The 14,349-nt window shown below is 38.2% G+C and overlaps 1 protein-coding gene and 1 long non-coding RNA gene across 9 annotated transcripts in view; one reads left to right on the top strand and one right to left on the bottom strand.

The window, feature by feature from the left end:
• LOC115943477 (uncharacterized) overlaps window positions 1–414 on the bottom strand; it is a 31,769-nt gene extending 31,355 nt beyond the window's left edge. The window contains exon 1 of the long non-coding RNA XR_004078053.2: window positions 291–414. This is a non-coding gene — a long non-coding RNA (uncharacterized LOC115943477). The remainder of the gene's footprint in view (window positions 1–290) is intronic.
• Window positions 1–14,349, top strand: part of BMAL2 (basic helix-loop-helix ARNT like 2) — a 107,725-nt gene that overhangs the window by 64,059 nt on the left and 29,317 nt on the right. For all 8 annotated transcript variants that reach the window (XM_031036124.2, XM_031036127.2, XM_031036125.2 and 5 more), the window contains one exon: window positions 321–464. In XM_031036124.2, the coding sequence (XP_030891984.1) occupies window positions 321–464 (144 nt within the window). The remainder of the gene's footprint in view (window positions 1–320; window positions 465–14,349) is intronic.

Genomic DNA, 14,349 nt, shown 5'->3' on the forward strand with positions numbered 1-14,349 from the left:
ATAAGTTGAGGTTTTTTTCATTTAAAAAAATTTTTAAATTTCATTTCACTTGGATTACCTTTGTTTCCATCCCTAGGGAAAAAATGAAGATAAATTGCAAGTGTTTATAAATTATAAAAATATGATTGCTTGGCAAATGCTCTTTTTGGTGTATTTCACTTTATGGTTTACCATATAATGATGTCATTGCTTTAAATAACCATTTTTCTTTTTCAATTTATAAAAAGTAATAATTTTGAAATGTGTCTCCTGACATTTCTTACCATCTATATGAAAATATTCTTTTCTACCTGTTCTCTTGCCTCCTCCTGCTATGAAAGCTGGTTTGCAAGTTCACAGGAATTTCCACAGTGGAAGGACTCATGTGTATTCTGGCTCAAGGCGATCCTTTTTTTGTCGGATGAAGAGTTGTAAAATCTCTGTCAAAGAAGAGCGTGAATGCTTATCCACCTCAAAGAAGAAAGGTATCATCATTTTAAAATATCAAGTGATTTAAGGCACGGATATAAAGTTAATGTCCTAGAAGCTTTCCATACAGAAATAATAAAGTGTGTGGTCAAGGCAAATAGTTGAGACCAAAAGCACCCAAGGAAACAAGATTGTTTTTTAACCAGAATTATTTAGATTGACTCATCATAGCTTTCAAATTTATCAGGTAATTGCAGGCCCTTTACTGCCCAAGATTTTAATGGTGGTGTTGAAATTGCAGTTTGGGGGCATTCAAATGGGAAGAAATTGGGATTTCCTAACAAAAGTTATATTTCATTGTTTTATAATATGAAAGTTAAGTCTTTTATAAAAAAACTGCAAGAGCCTGATTTGATTAATTTTGGTGAAAGTTTCTTAAGACATTCCAGGTGTAGTTTCAATGCTTTTGGTTCTTTGGTAAATATTTCTAGTTCTGTTTTCTTTTATAGATTTGTCTTATTTACATTTTTAATTAACACTCATCTATTTTACTTGACTGAGAAATTCTGGGGACTGAAAAATGTCTCACACTTTTTTTTGCCTAAGAACATATTAACCTGTTAGATACAGGATTTCCTATGCAAATTTTAATGTGAGATTTGCTTTCCCATCCTTGAAAAGGATATAATTTATTTACAAGTTTTGGTCAAATCTTTTTTGGTGACCACTTAAGATGATAATCACTCAGTACTTATTAAGCATGTACCTGTGCCAAATCAGATACTGTACTAAGTGTTTTATTCCCCATGATAACACCATGCTTACCACTGAATTAAATTGGTAAAACTCACACTCAAACCTAAACCCCCTACTCTTACGTTACACTATAAAGAAACAAACAGAGTGAACCAGCAGTTGTAAGAGAGGATCTATTTGTAAACCGTCAGTTGCTGCCCTCGTGCCCTTGGCTCTGAGTGGGCAAGGGTTGTCTAAAGTCACTTGTAAGGCCTCCTGGGTGGAAGTCATAGTTGACCTGGTGATGAAGAGGCTGTGGAATGCAGCTGACTGGGATCAAATTTTGGTCCTATCACTTCCCAGCTCTGTGATTGTGAACAAGTTTCTGAATCCCTCTAAGCCTCAGTTTCCTTATCTGTAAAACAAGATTATCCACAGCCTTGTATGGCTTTGTGGGGTAGGTAAATGTATCAATTCCAGAGCCAAACTGTTCAGGTTTGAATCCTAACTTGCGAGTAACTGTATGACTCAAGATAAATTACTAAATCCTTTTGATCTCACTCTTTTCACTGGTAGAAAGAAAATAATAGAATCTCCCTCCTAGGGTGGTTATTAAGATTAAAGGAGTTAATATATGTGATGTGCTTACCCTGGTTTCTAGCATAGTAACACTAGGTAAATGTTAGGAGTTGTTATGAATATTATTAGAAATAATGCACCTAAACTCTTAGGATAGTGCAAGTAGATGGTATTGTCATTACCTCAGGGTGCCTGTTTCTTCTGCCTTCCTTCCCAAGTCAGTCATGTTAATCTCATATTAATCTTATATTTGACATGGCTAATAATGTGGAACTAGTCTCCAAGGGCAGGAATATTCCTTCTGTGTGGATGGTATAAGGGTCATACTCCATGCAGACCCTGGACTGTAGTACAGGATTTAACTAGATTTAAGTAGAGGTAAATCAATACCATACTGAGTAGATCCAACCATAAGTGAATCACCTAATCTATACAGCAGTCCATGAGAGAGAAAAACATGGCAGCCAATGCAACTATCTTAATGTGGCTGAAATCTCTATGGTGTTTTATACAAGTTATAAGTTGAGTAAAGTCTTAAATTATCAGGTTTTGTAAGTGTTTTAAAGATTACCAAATTAGGGAGTAATAGTTCTGGTCCAAGATGTTGACATAGGAAGACCCTGAACTCACCTCCTTCACAGATACCAAACCTACACCTATTTATAGGTGCAACTTCTCCTGAAAAAGATCTGAGTGCTGACCGAACAGCTTCCACACAGTAAAAGACCACATACAGAATGGCACAGTAATAAAGGAAAACCCTAACACTGAGAACTGCAGTGGGGAGGGATAGTACTAAGGGACTGTGAGCAGATCTGTCTGTACTGGGGCACACAAAAAAGCCACAGTCTAAAAAGGCAACTAGAATATACAGGAACCAGCCCTACCACACTGCCAAAGGGCTGGGAGCTACTGGAACTCTCTCCAGGTCAAAGGGGCTGGTGAGGACCACAGTTTACATTCCCCCTCCACCTTGACCATATGAATGAGAGCAAGGTCTGGGTGCCCGAGCTAGCCTTCTCTGTCAGTCAGTGAGCCCCAGAGCCCTAACCCACACCAGCCCTAAGGTAGCCCCACAATAGTGCCCAACAGGACATCCCTGGTCAGCACTCATTACAGCTCCACTGCCTTGCCAAGGTGACACAGTGCAAAGCATGCTGGAACACTCAAGGCCTACATCACTTCAGCTCCAGCCAACCCACCAGGGTGCCCCTTGTGCAGAGTACCCTCAGAACACCTGGCCCATACCCATCTCTGCTCCATTTGCCCTGCCAGGGCACCTCTGTGCAGAACGCCCAGGGACTGCCCCAGCCCATGCCTACACTTCAGTTTCAGCTATTCTGCCAGGGTGCTGTGTAGAGAAACTCAGGACCCACTAGCCTGCACCCACTTCAGCTGTCCTGCTAGGGCACTCTCTGTACAGATAGTCCTAAGACCACCTCAACTCATGTCCACTTCAGCTCCAGGCATCCTTCTAGGGCAGTTCCAGAATGGAGCGCCCTAGGGCCCCCACTGATATCAGCTACAGTTCCAACCAGTCAAAGTCACCAGATACAGAGTCTACACAGGGAAAAACCATACACAAGATGATTCCTTCAAGTTTGGGAGAAATAGCTCTTCTGCCTAATTCATAGAAACAACACAGAAAGTCGGGGAGACAGAGGAGTATGCTCCAAATGAAAGAACAAGACAAAACCTGAGAAAAAGAACTAAGCAATATGCCTGATAAAGAGTTTAGAGTAATGATCATAAAGATGTTCACAGACTGGAGAGAAGGGTGGAAGAACTCAGAACTTCAACAAAAAGATAGAAAATATAAAAGACAACTAATCAGAGTTGAAGAATATAATAAATAAAATGAAAAATATATTAGGGGGAATCAGTAGATTAATGGATACAGAAGAATGGATCAGTAATCTGGAAGATAGGGTAATGGAAAGCACCCAAGCTGAACAGCAAGAAGAAAAAGGAATTTTAAAAAGTGAGGATAGGTAAGGGATCTCTTCAACAACATCAAGCAAACAAACATTCACATTATAGGAGTCCCAGAAGGAGAAGAGGGAAAGGAGCAGAACACTTATTTGAAGAAATAAGAGCTGAACAAGTCTCTATCTCAGGGAAGGAAACAGATCTGTGACTCAGGAGGCACAGAGACCCCAAAGAAGATGAACCCAAGAAGTTCTACACCAAGACACATCACAATTAAAATGTCAAAGATTAAAGAAAGCTAAAGAGAAAATTTTAAAAGCAGCAAGAGAGAAGCAATAAGTACCATACAAGGGAAACCCCATAAGGCTATCAGCTGATTTTTCAGCAGAAACTTTGCAGGCCAGAAGGAGTGGCATGATATATTCAAAGTGCTGAAAGGAAAAAACCTACAACCAAGAATACTCTACCTGGCAAGATTATCATTAAGAATTAAAAAAGAGATAAAGAGTTCCCAGGCAAACAAAAGTTAAAGGAGTTCATCACTAAGCTGACATTACAAGAAAAGTTAAAGGGACTTCTTGAAGTGGAAAAGAAAAGACCATACTTAGAAGTAAGAAAATTTGAATAACAGGATATAAAATATGACAACATATAAATTAAACATGGGGGAGGGGAGCAAAAAATCTTTCAGAATATGTTTAAACTTAAGTGACCATCAACTTAATATAGACTGCTCTATACTTAGGATGTTATATATGAACCTCATGGTGACCACAAACCAAACACCTATAAGAGGTACACAAAAAATAAACAGAAAGCCAAGCATAACACTAAAGAAAGTCAACAATCATAAGGGAAGAGACCAAGAGAAGAAGAAAGGAACAGAGAAGAACTACAACAACAACCAGAAAACAATAAACAAAATGGCAATGTGTACATAACTATCAATAATTACTTTAAAAATAAAGGGTCTAAATGTTCCAATTGAGAACACAGGGTGATTCAATGGATTAAAAAAAACAACACCCATCTTATGTGTTCCCTACAAAAGGCTCACTTCAGGCCTAAGGACCCATACAGACTGAAAGTGAAAGCTTGAAAAAAGATATTCTATGCAAATGGAAGCAAAAAAAAAAAAAAAGCTGGGATAGCAATACTTATATCAAACAAAATAGACTTTTTTTTTAAGATTTTATTTATTTATTTGTCAGAGAGAGACAGAGCACAAGCAGGGATCGTGACCTGAGCCAAAGGCAGACGCTTAACCAACTGAGCCACCCAGGCATCCCAAACAAAATAGACTTTAACAAAGTGTTAAAGTACATAACAAGTGACAAAAGGGGCGATGCATAGTGATAAAAGGATTAATCCAACAAGAGGAGAGAATAATTGTAAATATTCATGCATCCAACATAGGAGTACCAAAATACATAAAACAAATATTAACAGACATAAAGGGAGAAATGGAGGGTAATACAATAGTAGTAGGGACTTTAATACCCCACTTACATCAATGGATGGATCATCCATGTAGAAAATCAATAAGGAAACAGTGTCTTTGAATGACACATTAGACTAGATAAACTTAACAGATACATACAGAACATTTCATCCAAAAACAGAGTACAGATTCTTTTCAAGTGCACATGGAATATCCTCCAGGATAGATCACAAAATAAGTCTCAATAAATTTAAGAGCATAAAAATTATACACACATCTTTTCCAACCACAACAGTATGAAACTAGAAATTAATCACAAGAAAAAATTCTTAAAAACAAACACATGGAAGCTAAACAACATGCTACTAAACAATCAATGGGTCAATGAATAAATCAGGAAGGAAATGTAAAAATACATGGAGACAGGGGTTCCTGGGTGGCTCAGTCGGTTAAGCATCTGACTCTTGATTTAGCTCAGGTCATGATCTCAGGGTGGTAAGATTGAGCCCCACCTAGGGCTCTGCACTCAGCAGGGAGTCTGCTTGAGATTCTTTCCCTCTGCCCCTCCCCCTGCTCACTCTCTCTCAAAATAAATAAATAAATCTTTTAAAAAAATACATGGAGACAAATGAAAATAGAATCACAATGGTACAAAATTTCAGGGACACAGTGAAAGCAGTTCTGAGGGAAGTTTATAGCAATGCAAGCCTACCTCAAAAAAAAAACAAGAAAAATCTTAATCTCACCTTACACCTAAAAGAATGAGAAAAAGAACAAAGCCCCAGGTGAGTAGAGAAAGGAAATTCTTTCTGCTCTGCTTTTCATTAATTAAATAAAGACTAAAAAATGCAGAAAAGATGAAACCAAGAGCTAGTTCTTTGAGAAGATAAACAAAATTCATAAGCCTTAAGCCAAACTCATCAAAAAGAGAACCCAAATAAAATCAGAAATGAGAGAGAAGTAATTGCCAACACCACAGAAATACAAAGGGTTATAAGAGACTACTATGAAAAACAATATGCCGACAAATTGGATAACCTAGAAGAAATGGATAAATTTCTAGAAACATACAATCTTCCAAAAGTGAATCAGGAAGAAATAGAAAATCTTAACAGAATAGTTACTGGTAATAAAATAGAATTGGTAATTTAAAGATTTCCAACAAATACAAGTCCAGGATGGATTCACAGGTGAATTCTACCAAATATTTAAAGAGTTAATACCTATTCCCCACAAACTATTCCAAAAAATAGAAGAGAAAGGAACACTTCCTAGTTTATTTGATAAGGCTAGCATTACTCCCATACCAAATCAAGACAAAGACACTACAAAAAAAGAAAACTTCAGGCCATATCTCTGATGAACATAGATGCAAAGTCCTCAGTAAAATACTAACAAACCACATTCAACAATACATTAAAAAGATCATTCTGCATGATCAAGTGGCACTTATTTCAGGGATGGTTCAATATTTGCAAATCAATGAACTTGATACATCACATTAATGAAGATCAAAATCATGATCATCTCAATAGATACAGAAAAAGCATTTGACAAAATTCAACATCCATTCATGGGAAAAACTCTCAACAAAGTAGGTTTAAAGGGTACATACCTCAACATAATAAGGGCCATATGTGACAAACCCAGAGCTGACATCATACTTAATGCTGAAAACTCGAGAGCTTTTTCTCCAAGATCAGGAGCAAGGATATTCTACTCTTGTCACTTTTATTCAATATTGTACTGGGAGTCTTAACCACAGCTATCAGATAAGAAAATGAAAAGGTATGTGAATTGGCCAGGAGGAAGTAAAATGGTCACTTTTGCAGATGACATGATACTAGACATAGAAAACTCTCCCAAAAGACTGCTAGAATTGATAAATGAATTTAGTAAAGTTGCAGGATACAAAATTTATATACAGAAATTTGTAGTGTTTCTATACACTAATAACAAAGTAGAAGAGAGTAGAATTAAGCAAACAATTCCATTTATAATTGCACACAAAAGAATAAAATACCTAGGAATAAACTTAACCAAGGAGGGGGCACCTGGGTGGCTCAGTTGGTTAAGTGACAGCCTTCAGCTCAGGTCATGCTCCTGGAGTCCTGGGATCGAGTCCCGCATCAGGCTCCCTGCTCAGTGGGGAGTCTGCTTCTCCCTCTGACCCTCCCCCTTCTCATGTGTTCTCTCTCTCTCTCTCTCTCATTCTCTGTCAAATAAATAAAATCTTAAAAAAAAACACAAAACTTAACCAAGGAGATGAAAGACCTCTACCTCAAAAACCACAAAACATTGATAAAGGAATTTGAAGGTGACACAAACAAATGGAAAGACATACTATGCTCATAGATTAGAAGAATTGATATTGTTAAAATGTCCATACTCCCTAAAGCAATCTATAGATTCAGTGCAATCCCTATGAAAATACCAACAGCATTTCCACAGAACTAGAACTAACAATCCTAAAATCTGTATAGAACCATAAAAGACCTGAATAGCCAAAACAATCGAGAAAGAACAAAGCTGGAGGTATCACAATATCAAATTTTATGATATACTACAAAGCTATAGTAGTCAAAACAGTAAGATCCTGGCACAAAAATAGGAAGAGAGAGGCCAGAAATAAACCCACCCTTATATAGTCAATTAACCTACAACAAAGGAGGCAAGAATATACAACAGGAGAAAGACAATCTATTGAATAAATGGTGCTGAGAAAACTGGACTGTTACATGCAGAAGAATGAAACTGGACCACTTTCTCACACCACACATAAAAATAGAATGGATGAAAGACCTAAATGTGAGACCTGAAATCCTAAAAATCCTAGAAGAAAACATAGGCAGTAATCCTTTGAGCATCAGCCTTAACAACAGTTTGGTCTAGATATGTCTCCTCAGGTAAGGGAAACAAAAGCAAAAATAAACTATTTTTATTTTGACTACATCAAAATAAAAAGTTTTTGTACAGTGAAGGAAATCATCAACAAAATGAAAAGACAGCCTACTGAACAAGAGAAGATACTTGCACATGATATATCCAATAAGGGGTTAATATCAAAATATATAAATAACTTACATAATGCAACATCAAAGAAATAATCCAATTTAAAAATGGGCAAAGGACCTGAATAGACCTTTTTCCAAAGACTTAACATGGCCTAGGAATATTAAAAGATGCTCAACATCACTAATCATCAGGGAAATGCAAATCAAAGACACAATGAAGTATCACCTTTCACCTGTTAGAATGGCTAGAGTCAAAAAAACAACTGTTGGTGAGGATTTAGAGAAAAAGGACTGTGCACTTGTGGTGGGAATGTAAATTGCTGCAACTACTTGGAAGATAGTATGGAGTTTTCTTGAAAAATTAAAAATAGAAATACCATATCAACCAATAATTCCACTTCTGGATAATTACCCCCCCAAAATGAAAACACTAATTTGAAAAAATATATGACCTCTATGTTCATCGCAGAATATATGACCTCTATGTTCATCTCAGCATTATTTACAATAGCCAAGATACAGAAGCAACCCAGGTGTCCATCAGTAGATGAATGGATAAAGAAGTGGTACACACACACTGGAATATTTTATTTTGTTTATATTCAATTAATTAACAGTGTATTATTAGTTTCAGAGGTAGAGTTCAGTGATTCATCAGTTGTGTATAACACCCAGTGCTCATTACATCACATGCCCTCCTTAATGCCTATCACCCAGTTACCCCATCCCCCACCCACACACTGGAATATTACTCAGCCATAAAAAGGATGAGATCTTGACATTGCAACAATATTGCAAGAATATGGATGGATCTAGAGGATATTATGCTAAGTGAGACAGATAAAGGCAAATACCATAGGATTTCACTTAATATGTAGAATCTAAAAACCAGAACAAATGAATAAACAAAGAGCAGAAACAGACCCATCAATACAGAGAACAAACTGATAGTTGCCAGAGGGAAGGTGGGGAGGGGGAAATGGACAAAATGGGTGAAGGGGAGTGGGAGATACAGGCTTCCAGTTATGGAATGAGTAAATCATAGGGATAAAAGGTACAGCATAGGGAATATAGTAATATTGTTACAGTGTTGTATGGCAGCTACACTTGTGGGAAGCATGACAGATAGATCTGTCATGTCCCTATGTTGTACACCCAAAACTAACGTAACATTATGTATCAACTACAATTAAAAAGATCTTCAGATTAATTTGTCTTTCCTTCTGGGAAGAGAAGCGTTTCCATATGGTCTTACATAGTACTGGTATTTTAGTCAGGTCTTTGTCTTGGTGCATGGTTTAGTGCCCAGTGTCACCGTGTTTTACTTCTGTAAAACTTGACTTCACCCTCCACTCCCTGCTCTACCATCTTGCTCTTTGCTTCTAAACTTGGCAGCCTCACAGCTTTCTCAATCTCTCTGTTCTTTTTGAGAACCACTGCTTTAGACTCTTCTGTCAAGTAGGAGATTATCTGGGAGCAGAAGAGGAGGAAAGAGCAAGGAGAGTGGAGGAGAACAGATGTCCTGGGCAGCAGTGCCCAAGACTGGTGCTGAAATTCTGTTGGTGGAGATTCTCCTCCACTTGCATTTTCTCATAGCTTCTATCATAATCTTGGTTTTAGAAAACGCTGCATATTTGCTACACTTAAGTAACACTGGTAGAGACCAGCATGATACCATTGCCAGCACAGTAGTCTCTAATTAGATTTTCATCAGTCAATAATTACTTACTGAGTACCTACTATGTGCTAGGCACCATACCAAATGCAAAGGGTACACTGGAGACAGGCGGTCAAATCATTGCTCTAGTGAACATTGTATCATAGTGACAGGAGGCAGCCCGTCAACATGTAAATTAATAAATATTTTAGGTAGTAGAACGTGCAATGAAGTCAATAAAAGGGAATGAGGACAGGGACTAGGAAGACGTAATTACTTTAGAATACTCAGAGAATGTCTCTCTAAGGTGACATTTGATCTGAGACCTGAATAAGGAGCCAGCTATGTACAACTCCCTGGAAAGAAATTCCTGACAGAAAGACAAGTGTGAAGACCTTGAGGTATGAAAAACTTGGCATTTGGGGGCACTTGGCAAAGAACAGTGTGCCTGGATCTTACATACGGGAGATAGCGATAGGAAGGGAGGCAGCTGAGGCCACATTTGTAGGTCCACATGGGCTAGGGACAGTGGTGTAATGGTCAGTGTTTAACAACCAGCTCCGAGCATAGTTTTGATATGAATGTTGGTTGGCATTTTCCTTTACATTAATAAGATGAAAGTGAAATCATGAAGACTCAGTGTCAGAACTTCATTTTTTAAATATTAGTGACTTTGCTGAAATCGTTTTTTTAATATTAGAGGATTATTTGCTCAATTTTTGTGCTGTTTACCATATAACAACTATAGGCACCATGCTTTTAAGTTTAATCTTCATTATTAATATTTTGTCCATTGTTTTCATAGGCATAGACAACCAGGAAAGAAAATAAACAATAGGTCAAGCCCTGATTTGTAGCTCTGCTGATTTCTGTGGCATAAGTAGTCACACTTTTACCAACATGAAGCCACTGAACATAGAATAGGGAAGGGGATGCACAATAACACACCATTATATGGTATTGTGTTCAAAGAATGTTTTTCAGTGAGTACTTATTAACTACACACTATGGGCCAAACACTATTCCATATGCTGGGGCCAAAGCAATGAACAAAACAAAACCTTTGCTGATGGTAATAAGTGCTATGAAGAAAAAGAAAATAGAACAAGTTAGATTTAGAACCAGACCTTCAAGTCACTGTTTCATAATGTGTTAAAACATGGTTTTTAAAATAATGAGGCATATTTAATAGCTTCATTAAACAAGATGTATAATTTTTAAAGAACAAGTTTTACCATTAATAAAATTTATTAATTTTATAATAAATAAGTAAATAAAAATAAAAAAATTAATAAAATTTATTCTTAAAATGTTTTCATCTTTTTTCTCTATTTTTAATTTTATTTTTGTGTTTTATAATACACATATTTGTATAAGTTGATATATAAAATGTATGCACATGAAGGGTGCTTACATTTTTTTTATAGCATGCAAAATAAAAAGTTTCAAGGCCATTGCTTTAGAGATTAGAAAAATAACAAAGAAGCCTCTGATATGCCCCTAGGAACATCTCTGCATTTTTAGTAGACTCCCCCCCACCCCCCCAAACCTGATAGTAAGGAAGAATGTTCTGTGTTGTATTAGGCCCAATGGGAGCTAAGAGACCGTGTCCATCATTACAGTAGATTATGAATTACCAAATTAGACACCCTGAGTATGCTCCCTTCCCCTTAGGACCTCATATTAACACCACAGGAGAGCCGAGACATGTAGACCAGCTGGGAGAACCTTAAACAGTTCAAGGGATCTGTTCCCTAACAAGGCAGACTCTACAGCACGATCAGTGGTAACATGAAAGATTTAAGAGGGCAAGTTGATGACTTGCTTCACCATAACAAACATTTAATCCTGAATTGAGAAGTGCCATTATGGAAGAGAAGATTGAGTCTGTCAAGCCTAGGACTCCGGCACCCACCCAGATGGCCCTGGAGGTTAACCGGCCTTAGATCTCCAAAACAGAATACCAGCAGCAGCACTAGGCCATCCCGCTGGAAGGAATGGAGAATGAAAGCCTGTTGGCAGATCCAGAATCATTAGAACACAGGCAACCCTTCTTTCCAGGATATCTTCCCTAGCACCCTTCTCTCTCTGCTGGGTTAAGTCCCAGGTGCCCACTTTTGGTAGGTAACCTATTAATAATCCTGAGCTCTTTGCTGCACTGTATCAAAATTATGTTTTTATATTTGTGTCCCACATTAGAATGAGAGTTTCATTTGTTTCTGTGATGCCTGACACACTGTAGACACTCAGACATTTACTGAAAGCATAAGTGACCATCCTCTTGTCTTTTTTTCTGGATTGACCACATAAGTGCTCTCAGATCCACAAGAACAATGAAGAATCCAGTGAATTAATCTACATCATGATGTTTTTGTTTCACCCAAAATGCAGTTGAAACATTTTAAAAGATTTGATCCCAAGAAGTTTCTGTCGTGAGAGTGGGGCCCTCATGATGTTGTTAGTGCCCTTATAAGAAGAGACAGCAGAGTTTATTACTCATATAGTGAGGTGGTCACTGTCTACAAGCCAGGACGGGACTCTCACCAGAACTACAAGTCACAGATCAGTGGGGGGACTCTCTCTTGTCTAGGTTCCTCTGTCACCTTAGATTTTTTTATTTCAGCTTTTGTGGAATTCTAGGACAGCACACAACCAACTATCTACATTCTTGGAGGACTTTTCTTAAATAAGGGAGCCCAAATAAGTCACAGATAGTAATCTTGGAAGAATGATACTTTCTGTGTCTAGTCTTTTAACCCTTTGCAAAGCTGCGAAAAGGAAAGTAAGATGTCCTCCCTGAACTGCATAGTACCGTTACAGTATTTTGTAAATATTGAATCTTAAGCAAAAACACATGTGTCTAGTCATAGATTAAAAAAAATTCCAAGCAGCATTTTTGAAGGATGTAATAATCACACTTTAGTCTTTCTACATGGTTTCTAAATGGAATTTTTTATTATAAGTTAGAAATTTATAGAAGCAGAGAAGATTTTTTTTCTTTTTAAATAAATATTGATAATCTTACTGGAAAAATGTATTTCAAGTGGTAAAGCTAATTCATACTTTAATTTCATGATGAGCTAAAGGAACTGGCATATTTTTAACTCCCTCCAGGGCTCCAAGTTCTCATATTAGGCTTTGCCTCCCAACAGCCATGCTGGTGGTCAGACTTTAGGACAGAGTAGAAGGAGCCTGGACTCTGAATTCGATAGGGTTTGTTTTTTTTTAATGTTACTTATTTGAGAGTGAGTGAGCACGAGTGGGGGGGAGGGACAGAGGGAGAGGGAGAAGGGAGAAGCAGACTCCCCATTGAGCAGGGAGCCCGATGCTGGGGTGGGTGGGGGGAGGGTGCAGGATCATGACCTGATGACCTGACCTGAAGGCAGATGTTTAACCAACTGAGCCACCCAGGCGCCCCTCGATAGGGTTTTAACATCATGTCTGCTGCTTAACAACTGTGCAACCGGAAGCAAATTCCTCTCAATATATGGAAAATGGGTGTTGTGGACTAAATTTCCCCAAAATTCACATGTTGAAGCCCTAACTTCCAATGTGACTCTATTTAGAGATGGGCCTTTAACGAGGTAGTTAAGGTCAAATGAGGTCATGGAGTAGATCCCTAACCCAGTATGACCGGTCTTCTCATAAGAAGAGGGGGCCTGGGTGGCTCAGTTGGTTAAGCGTGTGACTCTTGATTTCAGCTCAGGTCATGATCTCAGGGTCCTGGGATCGAGCCCTGTGTCAGGCTCTGCACTCAGTGGGGAGTTTACTTGGGATCCTCCCTCTCCCTCTGCCCCTCCCCCTCGCTCGTGCTCTCTCTCAAATAAATAAATCTTAAAAAAAAAAAAGAAAAAGAAGAGGAAGAGCCACTAGGGATGCACACACACAAAGCAGTCACATGGGGACAGTGAGAAGTCAGACATCTATAAGGCAAAGAGAGAGGCCTCAGAGACACCAAACCCGCCAACACTTTTGCCTCCAGAACTGAGAGAAAATAAATTTCTATTGTTTAAGCCCAGTCTGTGTATTTTGCTATCACAGCCCTAGCAGACTGATACACTAGGTATAGTAATAATACCACCTCATGGGAGTTAGAATTACATGTGGCTAACGCAGTGCTTGGCTCCTAGTAAGCACTCAATAAATGAAAGCCCTTATCTGTGGCTCAGAAAGAAAAGAAGGAAAAAAATAAAATAAAATTTGCTTCTTCAGCAAGAAAATCAGTGATTATTTAAAAGCATATGCCAAGCACTTTGAGTAAATACCTAATTTAATCTGAATAACAATCCTGTGTAAACCGTCCTTATCTTGCACCTGAGGAAACAGACGCCAAAAAAAAAAGAAAGGTTATGTAATTGGTCTAAAGTCACCTAGAAAGTGGCAGAATCAGAAATATGGCTTTACAAGATGTCCATCAACAGATGAATGGATAAAGAAGATGTGGTATATAGGGCACCTGGGTGGCTCAGTTGGTTAAGCGACTGCCTTCGGCTCAGGTCATGATCCTGGAGTCCCGGGATCGAGTCCCGCATCGGGCTCCCTGCTCGGCAGGGAGTCTGCTTCTCCCTCTGCCCCTCCCCCCTCTC

Source organism: Leptonychotes weddellii, chromosome 5 (assembly GCF_054177405.1).
Source record: "Leptonychotes weddellii isolate Sample4059 chromosome 5, ASM5417740v2, whole genome shotgun sequence".
In the NCBI taxonomy this organism is placed as follows: Eukaryota; Metazoa; Chordata; class Mammalia; order Carnivora; family Phocidae; genus Leptonychotes; species Leptonychotes weddellii.